The sequence below is a fragment of the Trachypithecus francoisi genome, unplaced genomic scaffold, assembly GCF_009764315.1.
Source record: "Trachypithecus francoisi isolate TF-2019V2 unplaced genomic scaffold, Tfra_2.0 Contig00986, whole genome shotgun sequence".
Lineage (NCBI taxonomy): Eukaryota > Metazoa > Chordata > Mammalia > Primates > Cercopithecidae > Trachypithecus > Trachypithecus francoisi.
In genome coordinates, this window is record NW_022681049.1 from 10,640 (window position 1) to 29,103 (window position 18,464).

General features: G+C 45.4%; 1 protein-coding gene and 2 pseudogenes across 3 annotated transcripts; all 3 read right to left on the minus strand.

The window, feature by feature from the left end:
• Positions 1-708: 708 nt before the first annotated feature.
• Positions 709-6,423, minus strand: LOC117090266 (annotated as a pseudogene). The gene is made up of 3 exons (XR_004439947.1): positions 6,306-6,423; positions 3,781-3,820; positions 709-923 (listed from the first exon to the last, which is right to left on the minus strand). The product of XR_004439947.1 is annotated as an uncharacterized protein C9orf85-like (transcript).
• A 3,821-nt stretch (positions 6,424-10,244) lies between these two features.
• Positions 10,245-18,264, minus strand: LOC117090259 (annotated as a pseudogene). The gene is made up of 17 exons (XR_004439946.1): positions 18,184-18,264; positions 17,288-17,326; positions 16,978-17,025; positions 16,805-16,889; positions 16,591-16,709; positions 15,474-15,563; positions 15,266-15,368; positions 14,986-15,073; positions 14,250-14,590; positions 13,914-13,982; positions 12,496-12,571; positions 11,972-12,063; positions 11,498-11,716; positions 11,315-11,415; positions 11,135-11,232; positions 10,880-11,035; positions 10,245-10,799 (listed from the first exon to the last, which is right to left on the minus strand). The product of XR_004439946.1 is annotated as a putative golgin subfamily A member 8D (transcript).
• On the minus strand, positions 12,581-13,330 carry LOC117090264 (golgin subfamily A member 2-like). The gene has a single exon (XM_033222382.1). It carries the CDS (start codon positions 12,957-12,959, stop codon positions 12,624-12,626), a length of 336 nt encoding a protein of 111 aa, XP_033078273.1. The 5' UTR covers positions 12,960-13,330; the 3' UTR covers positions 12,581-12,623.
• Positions 18,265-18,464: the final 200 nt, after the last annotated feature.

The following is an 18,464-nucleotide window of genomic DNA, read 5'->3' on the forward strand; positions in this document are numbered from 1 at the left end:
AACACTAGAGGTAATCTAGTTCACCCTTGAATTATATTGGTGCCCCCAACCCCAACATAGTCAAAAATTCACGTATAACTTAATTTTTTAAATTTTTAATACTTATGGCTAATAATTACATGTACTTATGAAGGGCATGTGATGTTTTGATACAGTGGTACAATATGTAATAAATAAGGTATAGCTTTTGGCTTCCCCAGAGCTTAAATACTGACAGCCTACTGTTGAGAAGTCTTACCAATATTATAAAGCTGATTAACACATTTTGTCATATGTATTATATATGGTATTCTTCCAATAAACTAAGCTAGAGAAAAGAATATATTATTTAAAAGTCATAAGGAAGAGAAAACTGTATTTACTTTTCATAAAGTGGATGGTCATAAAGATCTTCCTTTTTTGTCTTCATGTTGAGTAGGCTGAGGACGAGGAGGAAGAGGACGGATTGGTCTTGCTATGTTAGGGGTGGCAGAGGAGTAAGAGGTGGAGAAGATGGAAGGGGAAGGAGAGGCCAGCACACTCGGTATAACCTTTGTTGAAAACAAATCTGTGTACAAGCAGACCCGTGTTGTTCACAGGCCAACTGTATACTCAGAAATTTCTCCAAAAGTGTTGAATGAAACCAATACTTACATAAAACAAAAATATGGCTGGGCGCAGTGGCTCATGCCTGTAATCCCAGCACTTTGGGAGGCCTAGGTGGGTGGATCACAAGGTCAGGAGATCGAGACCATCCTGGCTAACATGGTGAAACCCAGTCTCTACTAAAAATAGAAAAAAAAAAAAAAAAAAGTCAGGTGTGGTGGTGGGCGCCTGTGGTCCCAGCTACTAGGGAGGCTGAGGCAGGAGAATGGCATGAACCTGGGAGGCAGAGATTGCAGTGAGCCGAGATCGCGCCACTGCATTCCAGCCTGGGTGACAGAGCGAGGCACCATTTCAAAAAAAAAAAGTATATATATATATAGATAGATAGATACACTTTTATATATATATATAATTATATATAATTAGAAAGAAAAAAAAACTATTGTAATATTTTGAAATTCCACAAATGCAATGGGACGATAAGGTAAATTCACATGAACATTTGTAAAAATGTAGATCTTTGAGGATACATTCAAGAGGTCCTTTACACACTTAATAGTCCTAAGATTTTTAATAAAACTAAGAAAAAAAGTTACAAGAAATACTAGGAAATACTAAACATATCCCAAAAGGAAAGCATGTGAGAATTTGGTTTCCAGGGATTTTCATATGTCCACTCAGTAGAGAAATAACTTCAAAAACCCTGAAGAAAACGATCTTAAATTAGAAATCTATACCCATTTATCTACTAAAGATGGAATAAGATAAAGACATGTTAGAGATAAAAAGCATCCATTTTTTTTTAATTATCATTTCTTGGGAACTGACTAGAGACTATGTATACAGGGAGAGAGAGAGAGAGAGAGAGAGAGAGAGAGAGAACTAAAAGAAGAGAAAGAACTTGGGAACTCATCATTGAAAAATAACCAAGCAGGGTCTCAGGATGATGTTAGCTCCAAGAGAGGTAACCAGGTAAAGTAACAAAGTTTAGCTTTGTATTTAATGACCATTTTGATGATATTGATAGATTTGGAAGTTTTTTTAAATATTTAGAAAAAATAATGATTATATATCTCACAAGAAAGATATAAATTGTAAAAAGTTCAAAATAAATAGCAAAACACAAATTTGCAGAAGAAAAAGTGATAGACTATATGGCTCAGCAGTGAGCAGTATTTACATAGTTACGAAAATGTAAACTTTGACCACTGACTTAATTTAAAAATTATAATAACCCTATCTTAGGCTCTGAGGAAAGGAGAAGTATTAAAGATGTTAAGTGGGGAAGTGAGGAACAAAGTGTGTGGCTGGAATTTCTTTTTCAAAATCATAAGTCATTATTTGATTCATTGAACTAACTATATGAAATCCTCATAACAATTTTAAAATTAAAATACTGTATTGATGAGAAAAGGTAAAGTGTCACTTTGCCTTACTTTTAATCTGTCATAGAAAAGTATACTGATATATACTTGATATATACTTCATTAATTGGGAGATGGAACAAAAATATTAGTCTCTTACATAAATTCTTTTGGATTTATGTTGTCAATATCTATACTTTATATTCCTAATAAAACCTTGATTGTGAATAAAGCATATATTTCTAATTTGAGCTTCTGAGAAAGGAAAGCTGAAATGAAGGTATTGTTCTAGAAATTTCTGCATTATGATGAAATCAATGTGGCCTATTCTAAATACTTTGAGAGACTGTTGTTTATTTATAGCTATCTTGTCATGTCAGTCGGGTTTGACTGCCTGGCCATAATGTCAGCCTTTTGTGTATAATTCAGCAGAAACCACATTTTATTATAATTTTTGAGCTTCCAAAAGTTGCTTTTTGGCTTTTCAGAGATTTAGAAAAGTGAATATATGACAAAATATTATGGCATAATTAGTAGAGATATTTCATATAACTATCTTCAGAGTAGTGTAATTTCCAAAGGCAAGCTGGTATAGGTGCTACTTGACATATTTTAAAACGTAGTCTCTCTTCCTTTTTCCCCTAAAGCATTTTAAATACAAATTTCTATTAAGATGGAATTTAATTATTAAAATCAGATTATTAGCTTTTGATATGCTACTATGTTACTATGTCTTAAGATTGAGCACTATACATGAAAACAGTTTTTCTTTTTTTTTTTTGAGACGGAGTCACGCTCTGCCGCCCAGGCTGGAGTGCAGTGGCCGGATCTCAGCTCACTGCAAGCTCCGCCTCCCGGGTTTACGCCATTCTCCTGCCTCAGCCTCCGGAGTAGCTGGGACTACAGGCACCCGCCACCTCGCCCGGCTAGTTTTTTTGTATTTTTTAGTAGAGACGGGGTTTCACCATGTTAGCCAGGATGGTCTCGATCTTCTGACCTCGTGATCCGCCCGTCTCGGCCTCCCAAAGTGCTGAGATTACAGGCTTGAGCCACCGCGCCCAGCCGAAAACAGTTTTTCTAAACTGAATTGCATTTTTAACTGATATATTTGTCTAAAAGAGAAAAAAAAAACAAAAGGTCATTGATCATCAGGTACAGAGGACATGTGCTCTTGTGTGAAATATCTAGACCAAAGAGGAAACAGCTTTGCAAGTCATATGCACTGGTTTAATATCTCCATTACTCTTATCTACAAAGCAAAAATTAAAAAATACGTTCTTGATGTAAATTGACTTTTTACAATAAAATATTGCAACCTTAATAGTAAGTTATGTATCTTCAATGTTACGCTAGCGCTGCAATGCAATCTGTGATTTATTTTAAAAGTTAAAAATAAAGATAAAGGTTGTCAAATTGTATGTAATACTTGTTACTACCAATTTGTTTTGAGGAGAATATCTGTGTAACATACTATGAACAAATATGAATTTAAATCATCAACAACGCTGATATAATTTCAGGATAATTTTATAAAATCTTCTGTTTTTGATATCACCAAATCTTCTTGACAAATTTTAATACTGAGATTTCTGCAATCTGTGATATTATTTTCCTTATTATTCTCTCAAAATTTCAAGATCAGAAGTAATTTATTAGACCCTATGTTTATTAATAATCCACTAAGTCAATTAACTTTCCATAACTGTAGCAAACTCAAGAGATATAGCTTATTTGTATAAATAATCAGAAATAGGTTAAAAATTTTACATAAAAATATGCTGCCAATTATTCCTTTATTTGAGATCAGGGCCTGTTTTAATTACCCTGTTTTATTAGGGCCTGCCTGGACACTGATTGGCACATAGCAGATTCTCAAAATTGTATTGATTCATAAAAAGAAATGTAAAGGTAGGATTTTTCATAAAGTTAGAAATAAGAAAATTAATGACCATACAATTCACTAGGATATTCCATTTTCATAAATAAAATCTTCAATAAATAAAATGTCCTTAGAAAATACAGGATAAATGCAGAGGCAGCAAGTTGTCATGGAAAAGCAAAGTGCTTTGCAATAAGATAGCCAAGGGTTGGACTTGACTATTTCTGTGACTTTGGATAAGTTAATCATCCTCTTAAATGGCAGTTTTCTTATGACTAAATATAGGTGTATGTTGTAAGATTTTTCTGAGGCTACCAGGTAAATCATGTAAAGGATTTAAAACAGATTCTCAGTATATGGTAGCTGCTATAGGTGGGATTCTAGTCTGAATCATGCACAATTTGACATATTGTCTTCCTTACAAGAGGTTAACTCAATCATCATGGAAGAAAGCCATTTTCCCTTTTTCATGCTTCTCCACAGTGCATGTTATCTCTGCTGGCAAAGAAAATTCCAAGGGTGAAATAATCACTTATACGGCCATTAAGTGTTTTTTCCAGTGCTCCCTATTCAACACAGTCAACAAAACGCTAATTAGTCCGAATTGTTTGGAGAACACCTGTCGGTCCACTGTTAGATGCAGAGACCCCTAAAGAATCCCTCAGAAATTAATTCCCCGAGATGAATTGAACTCTATCATTAAGAAGTTAAAAGGTCTAGAATTAAAACTAGTCTTCTCCCATTTTAACTACCTGTTGAAATATACAGATCCAGATACACATGTTCTTCTAGGCTTTGTCTGATTAAAATAAAAAGTAAAAAATAAAAATAAAAAACCAGAATGCAAAGTAGAAATTCCCTATGAGTGGCCGGGCGCGGTGGCTCACGCCTGTAATCCCAGCACTTTGGGGAGCCAAGGCGGGCGGATCACGAGGTCAGGAGATGGAGACCATTCTGGTTAACACGGTGAAATCCCGTCTCTACTAAAAAAACAAAAAATTAGCCGGGCGTGGTGGCAGGTGTCTGTAGTCCCAGCTACTCCGGAGGCTGAGGCCGGAGAATGGCGTGAACCCGGGAGGCGGAGCTTGCAGTGAGCCCAGATCAAGCGACTGCACTCCAGCCTCCGACTCAAAGAAAAAAAAAAAAAGAAAGTTGATTTATTTATGCCAAATGATTGGCATAAATTTACTTCATTATCTCACATACAAAGAGGCCAGGAGGTAGGTGATTCTGAGAGGAAAGCAGCAGTGAGCATCTTCATCAAGCGCCCAAGACTTACCTGTGTTTTTACTCTGTCATCCTCGGTGTGTTGGCTTTACATTCTCAGGCTCATCCCAAGACAGCTGCCGTAGCTCCAAAGGCAATGTCCCTGTGCTCAACCATGCTCAAGACAGGATGAAGGGGCAAGAAGTCAATGCTGGAAAGAGCACCTTCCACCTCTACCTCATTGTCAGGTAGCAGAAAACTTCCCAGCAGCCCCCAGGAGCGGTCCTTGCATGCATTGGTCAGAAGTACATCACATGACTACTCCCAGGTGCAAAGGAGGCTGGGAAAAAGAGTTTCAGGCAAAGGCTATTGAGAGCCTTGATTGTCCTAGACCAGTAGCCCTCAGCCCTAGCTGTACATTACAATCACCAGAGAAGCTTTTATCTTATTTTTAATTTTTCTCTCAGGGACAGGGTCTCACTCTGTCATCCAGGCTGGAGTGCAGTGGTACAGTCATAGCTCACTGCATCCTCAAACTTCTGGGCTCAAGCCATCCTAGCACCTCAGCCTCCTGAGTTGCTGGGACTATAGGCATGCACCACTACACGTGGCTAATTTTTACTTTTTAAAAAATAGGTATCAAGTCTCACTATGTTGCCCAGGCTGGTCTTGAACTCCTGGTCTCAAACAATCCTGCCACCTCATCCTCCCAAAGTGCTTGGATTACAGGTGTGATCCACCATACCAGCCATGAAGAGCTTTACAAAGATATGGATGCCTGGACCCTATTCTGGATTAACTAAATAAGAATTACCAAGAATAGGCCCAGGTGTCACTATTTAAAAAAAACAAAAAACAAAAAAACCCCCAGATTATTCTAGTAATTACTAGGATTGAGAAGCACTATTTTAAACCAATCATGATTCAGCTGTTGGGACTAGAGAGGGATTTACATTTCCTACATACCAACCTCCTCACGATATATATATATATAGGGAAACGGAGGTTCAGAGAGGAGAGAGATTTGCTTAATATCACACAGCCAGGTAATATCAGGTCTCCTTGATCTCAAACGGTTGCTCCTTCCACCTGGGGAGCTTTTTCTACACTGTAGAAAGAGGACACATACAAAAAAAGTCGTTTGGCCTTGCTGAGAAGTTGTGATCCCAACGGCTTGTCCTAAACTTGGCCCAGATCTCGGCTGCGAGCCAGTTTCCTCCCAGGAGGGGAAACATCCACCTTCCACAGAAGCACAACGCTTGCAGCCTGACGCAGGATCAGGGCCAGGGGAAACTGTGCATGAGGGATGGGATGGGGCGGGGAGGGGACTTCAGCTGCTGTCAAGAAAAAGAGCTGTCCTACATTAGATTTGTGTTTGCTGCAGAGCATCTGTTATTGCACTGTTGGGGGAATCAACAACCTAGAAGGAACTCAAATAGCCATCACCTGGAGCTGAGTCTCCAGTCCCAATTCCCAGTCTCATCCCAGCCCTAGCCATCATCTTCCCTCCCCACAGCTAAACAGCACTCTGAACTTGGGTTTTTTTTTTTTTTTTTTTTTTTAGACGGAGTCTCGCTGTGTCGCCCAGGCTGGAGTGCAGTGGCCGGATCTCAGCTCACTGCAAGCTCCGCCTCCCGAGTTTATGCCATTCTCCTGCCTCAGCCTCCGAGTAGCTGAGACTACAGGCGCCCGCCACCTCGCCCGGCTAGTTTTTTGTATTTTTTAGTAGAGACGGGGTTTCACCGTGTTAGCCAGGATGGTCTCGATCTCCTGACCTTGTGATCCACCCGTCTCGGCCTCCTAAAGTGCTGGGATTACAGGCTTGAGCCACCGCGCCCGGCCTATCCCATGACTTTTAAAAAAATCCTGTAACTTCTTTTTCATAACTTTTTTTGGTAATTTTTCATAAAACTTTTTTCTACTTTTTTGCCAAAGTGCTGGGATTACAGGCTTGAGCCACCACGCCCGGCCCTTTTTTACATTTTTTAATCCCATAACTTTCACCCCATAATTTTTTTTAATCCTGTAACTTTCTTTTGTTTTTTTAATAAACACTTGCATAGTTATATTGCAATTTTGTAAAAATGAACCGATTATCTCATGTCAAGCATGCCCAGCATTTGCACACTGTCAATACCTTCAATACTAGTTTTCAAGACACACAAAAGAAAATTTTAAGGCAAACACAGCACTTTGCAACAATTTAAAAATTTATTACATTACAGTAGCATCACACCAGCAGTCCATAATGCCACTTTAGGCAAAAGTCTTTCAGTATTTCCATTATACATTTTGTTTACAAGAATTCATAAATTGGTAAAATTCATTCTAAGAAAACTTGGCAAATAAAGCTTTGGACCAGAATTGGCATTTCTTTCTCTACTTTTCCGTCCCACTGTTTCTTTTAAGCTACAGTATTCATATTTTAGAGAAATTATATTACAGATAGGGCTGGTTTATGTTTTCGAATTTTCTAAAAATCAGCTTTGGTTTTAGAGCTGATTTTTTTTCATTTCTGGAAAACGTATCAGGTTTAATCAAATACTTTTAAAATGATTACTATATATTGCAATATTTAAATAGGTGTTTTGATTCTTCCTACAGAAATTCATATTTAGTCAGTGGAACTCACATTTTAACATTCTATGTTTCTGATGAACTCTAACCTTCCAATGTTGCCTTCTAAGCAAATTGAAAGCTGCCTGATACTGAATGAGGAAGAGCACAAATACTTGGCTGAATGAGGTATCGCAAAAGACTGCGTGCACTCTGAAGAAAGACTTAAGTTATTGTCATATGATTTCCATTATTTTTAGCTTTTTCTTAAATATATGACAAACACCTACACAAAGAGTGGAATTTCAGTTAATACAGTAAATTTATTTTCCAGACTGACATTCAGCTGAAATATGCCAGCGTGTGATTTAATCCATCGGCACCTGATGAACACAGTATGGTCAGATTGGTCACAGATGCTAAACACTATCTGAAGGTCATTCCCAGTCACTGATGTTTATCAGGGTAAAAGTGAAGTGACTGCAACGATAAAAGTACCTTTGAAATAATTTATCCATGTATTAGGTAAACCCAGTTTCAGAGTGACAAAGAAAAACCTTAGACCAAATAATGTGGCTAATTAACAGTGGCCCGATTTCTAGCCCAATGTTTTAAAATGAACTTAAAGTAACTGTCTTTAAACTGAACTCAGAGAATGCAAAAGCGACAAGTTCAGAAAATAAAAGGCAAGAACAGGACTGTGAGTCCATTTTAAATCATGGGCTAGAAATTGGACCCTGTTAATTAGCCACATTATTGGGTCTAACATTTTTTATCATTCTGAAACTGGGTTTATCTAAAGTATTGCTACATTCATACAATTTGGAAGAGTCAGTTGAAGTCACAAGGACCCGATATTTGCAGTCTTTCAGTGAATGCAGGCAAATCTATTATTCCATCAGTAAAATTGTCTTGTTGCTCTCCTGTTAACGTCATATTTATAAAAGTATCATGAGGATGCCAAATGCTAAAAATGGAGATGGTCTAGTAACTAGAAATCCCCACCGCAGGGAGCACATGTACATATCTCCCTACATCCTAATACTGTGATGTGTTTTGGACACAGACATTAGAACTTCATGAAGTTTTAACTGTTGATTCTTTCCAATCATCATCAAGTTATGATTTAGGCAATGTGTGACTGAAATTCATTCATTCATCGTGCATAGGCACAATCACATAAATATTGCACAAAATATATCCCTAACTGAAACTGAGAGGTAGAAAAACATATTTCACTCTTTGTAAAGAAGTTTGTGAGGAAATATAACTCTGTGATTGTATAGATTCGTTTCCTGATACTACACTGACATTCACAAAGAGTAGATTGCACTGCAGTTTGTAAACATTTTCAGTTGCATAAACTTCCCCTTGATTTTCAAAGATAGTATGATACTGTCTACTAAAACTCTTTTTGTTTCAACTAAATACTCTCACATATATTCGTTTATAATAATGTTATTATTTTTGAAAGTGTTTTCCATTCAAGGAAAGAAGTAAATTCCTATGTCAGAGTAACCAAGGTATTTGAAGAATAGGTATTAGCCAGAGAGGTCTAGATGGTAAAATCAATCTTCAAGCCTCAAAGAAGCTCCGTGAACAGAGAGGAATGTCAGGTGTCACACGGCTTTCCTTCACTTTAACTTATTCTTGACTACAGCCTGTATATGTGTTCCTGGGACATTTAAACTCATAAAGGATTTCTTATGATCTTTACTAAATACATTAAGAAGAATGCCAGCCAGCACCCTTCTGTGAACTGGGACATGTATGTAGTCATGTAATTAAAACAGGTAACATGAACTCCGACTTTAAAATATATTATAGATACCAATGCTCTAAGCTAGGAAAGGTTTTCCACATCCACAGTCAATGATGCAAACCTTTCATTCCTCAGAAATAATCCCTTTTTAGGTCATCGGAAGAGTACAACTGCTGCAGCTCCTGATGCAGTATCTTCATGAGCCCAGAGTGCACACAAATCCTAAGGGAACTACCATAGTCCAGCGCTCATTCCTGGCACTGGAACCAAGGAAACACACGCTGTCCCGCACATAGCTGCCGGAGCAGGCCACTGTCCTCTTCTGCGAGATTTAAAAAGCTCCCCCCGAACGTTATTACTCCCATCACCAGTACACAGAAAATGGGGGAAAGGCTGTTTCCAGTTCTCGGCCTTTAAACAACTGTAATGTCAGTACTCATAGTGGCATATTACAAAGTAATCAACAGTGCACACTTGGAGGTAAACCACATATTGAGCTAATGAAGGGCTCACTGTGATTAAGATCAAACATAATAGCAGAACATAAGCAAATTTTTTTTTTTTTTTTTTTTTTTTTGAGATGGAGTCTCGCTCTGTGGCCCAGGCTGGAGTGCAGTGGCGCGATCTTGGCTCACTGCAAGCTCCGCCTCCCGGGTTCACGCCATTCTCCTGCCTCAGCCTCCTGAGTAGCTGGGAGTACAGGCGCCCGCCACCGTGCCCGGCTTTTTTTTTTTTGTATTTTTAGTAGAGACGGGGTTTCACCATGGTCTCGATCTCCTGACCTTGTGATCCGCCCGTCTCGGCCTCCCAAAGTGCTGGGATTACAGGCATGAGCCACCGCGCCCAGCCGAACATAAGCAAATTTTATCTGAATTCTATAATGAATATACATGCTGCAACAACATTAAAAAAGCATGGCAGCCTATTCCAAACCAGCGAGAACAGTTTTGTGCAAACAGTGGGTCTTTGTGTGTTTGAACTCCCACCATGTAACGGCAAACTTGATATGCATGCTAATGACCTACAATTATGAAATTAAAAAGAAAAATGCTAAAGGATGCCAGAGTGAACCTCAGTGAAACCCACAGAGACCCACTCTCTTTTAACTTTTTACAAACAAACTTAAACTATAAATTAGAAACACAAATAATCATGAGTGGCTCTAACATTCAAAGGAAGGAAATGGATTGTGTAGGAGATTCACCCCATAACTCTATTTTTAAAATGTCTTGACTGGCTCTTTGATGATGGTGATGTTTATCTCCTTCTCAGCAGCCAAGCCCAGCAAAAGAATGGCACAGGGCGTTTGCTGCCGAAGCCTGGGTGCTCCTGGTTCTCCTGGTGCTCCTGCACGATGGGCTGTGCAGTAGGGTTGTTGTGGGGAGAACCTCCGTGTCCTCTCCTTGCGCTGGCTCCTCGCTGTTGGTGAGGCTCATCTCATGAATATCTTTGGAGAGTTGGAGGCGGGGATCTGAGTGCAGCGCCAGCACCCCCTGCCTGCCCACCCCGCCTGAGGGCTCTACTCACCACCATGCTTGTGGGCAGCCCCAAGCTCCTGGGGGACTGGGGCTCCTGGACCAGGCTCATCAGCAGGGTTCTGGGAAGAGGCCAGGAGTTTGCTGTGCCCCTCACTGTAGTCACTGCAAGCCCCAACAGCATCTCCTGAAGCGCCAGCAGCTTTACCTGGAGGGAGGGGTGCTCAGCTGTCACGCCGCTGCCGGCACCCACCCTCATGCCCACCCCACCGCATCCCCACCCCCGCAGAGATGTTGCACACGCTACCTTCATCTCCTCCCAGTCCTGGGCCAGCCTGATGATGTCCTCCCCGCGCTGCATCTTTGACATTGCCTCCTGGTTCATTTATAAGGTGACGAATTTTCCTGTGGGAAGACAGGGCTCAGACGCTGGGGCCCCTCTGAGGGCCCTGCAGCTCCCCCTGCCATGCCCTGACCTCCCACTCACTGATGGCATCTTTCTCTCCAGTACTGGATGAATTGAACTTGTAGTTTCTCCACACGCTCTCTCAGGTCTGTCTGCTCCTCCAGGAGGTCCATAAGGCCGCTCTGGAGCCAAAATAATGGGGTCACATCTCGGTAGCGGCCTGTCCCACCCCTGCCCTTCTTGGCCCATGCCACACTCACTCACCTCCAGCTTCTCCATGACTTCCCACAGGCCCCGCTGGGTCTCCCCAATCACAGACTCACCCCCAGTCCCTGGGGCTGGGACGGCTGCCTCCAGCTCCTCCTCGGCCGAGGGCACCGTGTGAGCCAGGCGCTGGCAGCACACCCTCTGCTCTGTCTCCTGCTCCCGTAACTGTGCCTGCTCCTCCTGGGCACTGGCTCCAGCGGAGTTGAAAAATGGCACCTGAGGGCAAGAGGTGAGCATTCGTATAGGGGCAGATGCAGAACAAATGGGGCAGAGAGGTGGAGCGCAGCCCCTTCCCTTGGGGCCTCAGAGTGTGCACCTGTTGGTCACAGAGGAAATGGGGTCTGACCCCTGGCTCCTGGAAGGGGTGAGGGTGCAGAGAAATCAGAAGGCAGGGAAACTAAGAGAATAAAGGGGTCTTGCAGGGACCACAGAGGAAGGTGGCAAAATGGGTGCAGGGGCAGTCAGGCTCACCATGGCCTCCCAGCTCTCCATGTCCTCTGGGACGCTCGGCATGGGCCGAGGTCCCTCCTCCTCCTCACTGTCCAGATGTCCTCCTCCATCTCCTGTGGGGGGTGGCCAGAGGGCTCCTCAGACAACCCAACAAGGCAGGTACTGTGGACCCAACTCTGCCTCCACCCTCACTGGGTAACCCTGAGCCAGCCCCTCCCCAGAGAGGAATGAGCTGCTGTTCTTTATTTTTATGTTTAAGACCCAAGATCTTGCTATACTCCCCAGGCACAGTCCCACTACCAGTCGGTGTGGGAGTTCTGACCTGCTCCCTTTCTGACCCGGGCCAGTTCAGCCATCCTTAGGCAACGTGGTGGCCCCCCGCTCCCAGGAGGTCACCATATTGATGCCGAACTTAGTGCAGGCACCCAGTCGGCATAATGACCAGCTGTTCTAAAGGTCTCTTCCAACTCCTCAATCCTACGCTGCTCACAGTACCCCCCTTCCTCCTGGGGCTCTTTCCTCTTCCTCTGAGCGGTCTCCTGTACCTTCCCCAGGGAGAACCATGAGGTTCAGTTGGTCCTGCAGCTGCTGATTCTGCTGGCTGGCAGCCTCCAGGTGCTCCTAAGGGGCCAGGAAGGAGTGAAAAGGCACGGAGTTTGCCAGGTCGTTCCCCTCACGGCCCCATCCTCAGCAGCTCCCTCCCCTGGATCTCCTGTAACTTTTGGCGGGCCATCTTGGCCATCGCTTTGCCCCAAGATTCCTGCTGCTGCAGCTGGTTCATTAGCTGGGTCTGCTGCAGTAACTGCCTGTGCAGCGCCTCCTTCTCAGAGGTCAGCTGATGATAGGCGGCCACCTGCTGCTGATAGATGGCCAAGGACTGCTGCAGGTGACCCAGGTAACGGTCTGGCTGCTGCTGCAGACTCTGAGCGTCTTGGCTCTTCAACTCCACCTGCAGGAAGACCCTGGGTGTGAGGGCATGTGGCTGCTGGCTTCCAACTTCTGGGCCCATCAGTAGGGTAGTGAGGGCACTGTGGGGCTCTGTCGCCTGCCCAGGACCCTCGCCCCTTGCTCCAGGCCTAGGTGACTGGCTCCCTTTCCTAGAACAACATGCCTCCTTCGTCAGCCTCAAATCTCATACCCTCTTCTCACCATTTAAACTGTAGGACACAGACTGGTAGAAAAGCAGTGGGAGCCAGCCGCCATCTGCTAAGTGTGCTACAGGCCTAATGCTTTCCATGTATTATCTCACTTAATCCTCAGCACCTCTGTAAGGAAAATGCTAACTTCCTTTTGAAATTAAAGAAACAGAGACTTAGAGATGCAAAGTACTTGAATGGCGACCAGTGGAACCGAGGCTGGAATCCAGTTTTAATCTAATGAGCCTTTTTGTTTTATTTTGGGATACAGTGTCACTCTGTGGCCGAGGCTGGAGTGCAGTGGTGCAATCTCAGCTCACTGCAACCTCCACCTCCCACGCTCAAGTGATTCTCATGCCTCAGCCTCCTGAGTAGCTGGGATTACAGGCATGTGCCACCATGCCTGGCTAATTTTTTGTTGTTGTAATTTTAGTAGAGATGAGGTTTTGCCATGTTGGCCAGGCTGTTCTCAAACTCCTGACCTCAAGTATTTCTCCTGCCTCAGCCTCCCAAAGTGCTGGGATTACAGGCATGAGCTACCACCCCTGGCATAAGGAACCTCTTATACCAGTCTCTTCCCCTATAATTGGGGGGCTCCATGCCTCTAGCTGGGATGATGATGTCCAGACCTGGGAGGAGCCCAGGGCTACCCACCTCTAAAAGTCAGAGGGCAGGAAGCAAGAAACAGTCACGGGACTGCCCTGAAGGGTGCTGGGGTCACCTCCCCCAGGCTGGAGCTGCTTCTGGCCTGGCACCTCCCATCCCCAGAGGCTGGTGCCCGCCTTCCAGGCCTTCTTGGATGGGGTGGAGGTTACTGTCTCCCTCACCTCACCCAGCTTCTCCTGTAGCTCCTCTACTTGCTGCTCCACCTGCAGTGCGCTCTTGTTCTCGTTGTTCTGGACAGAGAGAAGCAATCAGCAGCCACCCACTGCAGCTGGAGACCCCAGAACTTGGTGTCTGCCTCCCATGGCACCAGGAAGGGTGGAGGCAGGTTAGAAAAATCATCCCCTCTCTCCCACAGCCACCAGAGCAGGGCTCTGGCTCACAGGTGGCTTTAGAAGTAACATTTCACATGAGGGCTACATTGCCCCATTTTACAAGTGGGGAAACAAAGGCCTGGAGGACTAGGGAGGAAGGCAGGCTCCCCAGGTGGGGCAACGCACCAGCTCCTCGATGCCGCTCTGTGGCTCGGCCAGCTGCTGAAGCCTCTCCTCCTGCTTTCGAAGCCTCTCCTGCTGCTCCTGAAGCTTCTCCTGCTGCTCCTGAAGCTTCTCCTCCTGCTCCCGAAGCTTCTCCTCCTGCTCCCGAAGCCTCTCCTGCTGCTCCCGAAGCTTCTCCTCCTGCTCCCGAAGCCTCTCCTTTTGTGCCTGGTTCAGGAGACTCACGTGCTGATGGTTTTCCACCTGGGCCTGGAGCTCTGCTGACACTTGCTCTAGTTCCTTCCTCAGGTGCTGCAGCTCCTCCTCAGGGGGCACTGCTGGGGGCTCCGGGGGCAGGGGTTCAGCTGAGAAAGGAAGCAGACAATAAGGGCCTCTGGATTCTCAAAAACAAAAACAAAACAACAAACAACAACAACAAAAAAACCCCTCCTCTTGGTGCACAGCTCCTCTCAGGCTCCCCAAACTTGGCCTCACTGCTAATGATTCCTCACACCCGGATGGTAGCCAGTCTTCCAACCACTTTCAGATGGAGAGCACTGTGGGTGGCTGACAACGGGCCCTCTGTGCTGATGGGGACACTGAGGCTCATGGAGATGACAAGACTTGCCGTCTCCTGACACAGACCTCTTTCCCTCTGCCTCAAAGCCCTCCCATCCACCCACCTCCCTGGGGCATTCTAAGCTCCCCCACAGCCCTCTGATGCCAGGCCTGCTCCCAGGTCACGCCAGCCCCATCTTACCCATCTGGTTTTTGAGTGTGGACAAGCGCCTCTCCAACTCCTCTACCCGACACATATCTTGCTGCCTCTCCTCCTTCAGGGTGCGAACCTGCCCAAAGCACAGGGATAAAGGGCCCTGGAGAGAGAGGCTGGTGGCTGGTGGCTGCCGTCTCCCTCTCTCTCCCCACCTCCACAAAACCCAGACCCATGACTACCTCTGGCTGTACTATTTCCATGTTACAGATGCCCAGAAAGATCCAGTGACCCATCTAAGGTCGGGGGCTAAAGGATCAGATCTCACCTCCTGCGACATTTTCCTCATCCTCTGCTGCCACCGGCCCTCTCTCCTTCTAGATGTTGAGCATATTCATCTCTCTCTAGCTGGGCTTGCTTTAGCGACTCCTCCATCTGCAAGAATGGGCACAGAAGTTAGGAAGGGCTGTCACTGGTCCTCACCTGCTCCTGGCCACCTGGGGTCATCTTCCTTCCCTCCCTCCCTCTGCAAAACCTCAACTGTGTCAGCTGTGCTTTCAGCAGTGCCTGCTCCCGTATGGACCGCTCTAACTTCCACTCTGTATATGCTTTCCAGTGGCTCAGGACTGGATGGTGAAGAGTGAGAAGTTTCAATCTGGGGAGCCTGGGCCATTCCACACAGTGCCCCTTAAAAGGGCTAGAGCTAGGCTCAATATACAACTCGATCAGTAAAGATCAAGGCCGTGGTCTGGTCAGTAAAGATCAAGCCCATGGTCTGGTTTTTAAAAGAACTCAGTTGGGACAGGGAACAAGATGGAATTTACAGCTGGCTAACTGAGACCCAGAGAGATCAGGTAATATTACTATTGTTACTACTGTTATTACTACCACTGTTTGAACCTTTATGCAGTGCTTCACCAGGTGCCATGCTAGCAATCCCATTTAATCCTCACAACCACCATAGGAGACAGTTACTATGATTCCCTCCATTGTGTAGATGAAAAAACATGGAGTATTTGATGTTAAATGCTTGCCTAAGATCACTTAGGCAGAGCTGGGATTTGAACACCCAGGTCTATCTGATTCTCTAAGCCCATTTTTCTTGCTGGGGTTGGGAGCACAGATAGCAAGGGGAAAAATAATCTTTTGCTCAGTTTTTGAAATGATGATACCTTTGCATAGTGCAAAACTCAGAAGGTACAGAAGGGAAGTATCTCCCAGCCACCTTGTTGTTCTCTCCCGAGTTTTTTTATGAACCGTTGCAGACATGTTTTTATATGTACACACACACACACATGCACATGTTTCCTCTCTCTACAGAAATGGTAACATACTAAAGGTACTCTTCTGGACCTTCACAGAACAAGTACCCAATACTCCACCTAGGACTTGGCCAAGACCACAGGTAAGGGCAGGGCAGGCACTTGGCCTCCAAGCTCTGCATCCAGTGCTCACACCCCATCGCACCTCCCAACTCACCCACAGCAGCTGACTCAGCCCCAGGCTGCCTCTAACAACTACACACAAAAGCAGCGAGACATGGCCATGCTGCCTCCTGGGCAGGACACTCCATCCTGCAGAAGGGACCTTTAGGCTCACTCCTCCATCTGTGAAGCCGGGCTCCCAGGGGACGGGGCAGGTGGTCAGACTCACCCGTTTCGCCTTCTTCTTCTGTGTGGCGGTGACAGCAGACAGAACCTGCTCTAACTCTCCTGTCTCTCCTGTATGCTGCAATGAACATTGCAGGTGACTGACCAGATCCTTGGACTCCTCTGTAATGAGAGAGTTGAGATGGGGCCCAAAGGACTCCCCCTAAAGACCTGTCAAAGTGCCAGGTTGAAGGATGACAGGGTGCCCAGATTCCCACCTTCAAAGTATCTGAGAGAACGTTTCATGTGATACAGGTCCGTACTTAGTTTCCCTGTCTGCATGTTCAGGCTCTGGATTTGAACCTTTGGGAGAAAAGCCAAGCAAGTGCTGAAAGAGAAGGAAAGAAACATTCTCCGGAGGAGAGGAGAAAACTTCACACCCTCCACTCACCTCTAGCTCCCTTTCAGTTTTCTGTTTCACGATGTTTGCTTTCTTTTCCTATAGGAAGAGGAAGACAGAGCTCTTACCGGGGGAGGCAGAGATGGCAGCAAGAGACATGCCCCAGAACACCACCACTGCCCCAGGACAGGCCCACCCATGGGACCAGGTTATCAGGAACCCTGTGGGGATGGGGTGGAATCTGAGGGGTGAGCCTTCTTCCCCAGGCTGGGAGAAGGGGGAGAGGAGACTGGGGCCTCTACATCTGAGTGTCCCCCAAACCCAGCAGTCATGTTGTGAGCAAATAAAGAAATCACGTTACTTCTTCCAGCTGATGTTCCACTTGTTTCTTCTGTTGTTTCTGTGGGCAGAGTCAAATTAAGGTGACTGAGGGTGGCTCCCTCAACTCTATTCCCCAGGCCAGGAAGCAGTAGGCAAGGGCCAGGGATGGATTTTAAAGGTAAAGTTCTCAGACCCAATGGGAACACGAACTGGTCAACTCTCCTCAAGCTCCCAAGGACAGAGGATTTGGGTCTTTGTTGGTTTTTGCCCACAGCCACAGAACTCGAAGTCTGAATGTGGAATCTCTTGAGAGGACAGGAACATAAACCTCTAGAGTTGGAGTTTGAGAAAGGCCCCCGCTTCTGCCCGCTTGTGATTTAGAAAAGTGCGTTCATTCAATAAACATTTACTGTGCACGAACCGCCAGGTACGGTTCTTCACAGCAGGTATAGGCTAACGGAAAAGGACAGACAGGAGCCCTTGGCCCTGAGGTTTCCATTCTAGGGGGCCTTTAAATCTCAGACTCTCACAGCTAAGAGACACCTTTGATACTCACTACCTCCTCTGGAAACACGAGTCCAGAAAGGAGAGGCGACTTGTCCAGAATCAAAGAGCAAATTAGGGACTGAGTCATGGCAGAAATACGGGGCCCCTGATAACCAGTCAGGCTCGCACTCCCCCGAGAGGCCACAACCCCAGGGCGTGTGTAGCAAGGACTCGAGCAGGGGTGTGTGGAGAGGAGAGAGTCGGCAAAGAGGGCAGCAAAAGAACAGCCACACTGCGTGCTCTGGGGTCCCTCCAAGTGAGGTCTGGGCGCCCCAGGTCCATATTAGTGCTTGGCACCAGGGGCCCCCAGTCCCTTTCTTTAGGGCCCCAAGGGGAAACTGGAGCCTGGGATTGGCAGCGTGGAGTCAGGAGACCCCACTGGACTCTTACCAAGGATTTGATGGTGTTCTTCAGTTGACCGATTTTGACGGACCTCGAGTCCAGGGCTGCTGGTAGTTCTTGGCACGGGCTCTGAGGTGCATGTAGAGAAGAGGAGGTGGAGGAGGAGTGGGGGAGAGGTAGAGAGAACAATCATTAGGGCTGGGGTGTGTGTGGGCTGTCTCAGCTGGCAGAGGGGCACCCACTCCCCACTGTGGGAGGAGGTTGGAGGGCTGGCCTGCGGGGTCACTGCACCTCCGCCCAGAGCCTCTTACCTCCAGATCCTTGAGGGG

What these genes read in the sequence shown, in the direction of transcription:
- LOC117090264 (XM_033222382.1), bottom strand. Translation starts at nt 12,959, where the DNA reads ATGGGCCCAGAAGTTGGAAGCCAGCAGCCACATGCCCTCACACCCAGG.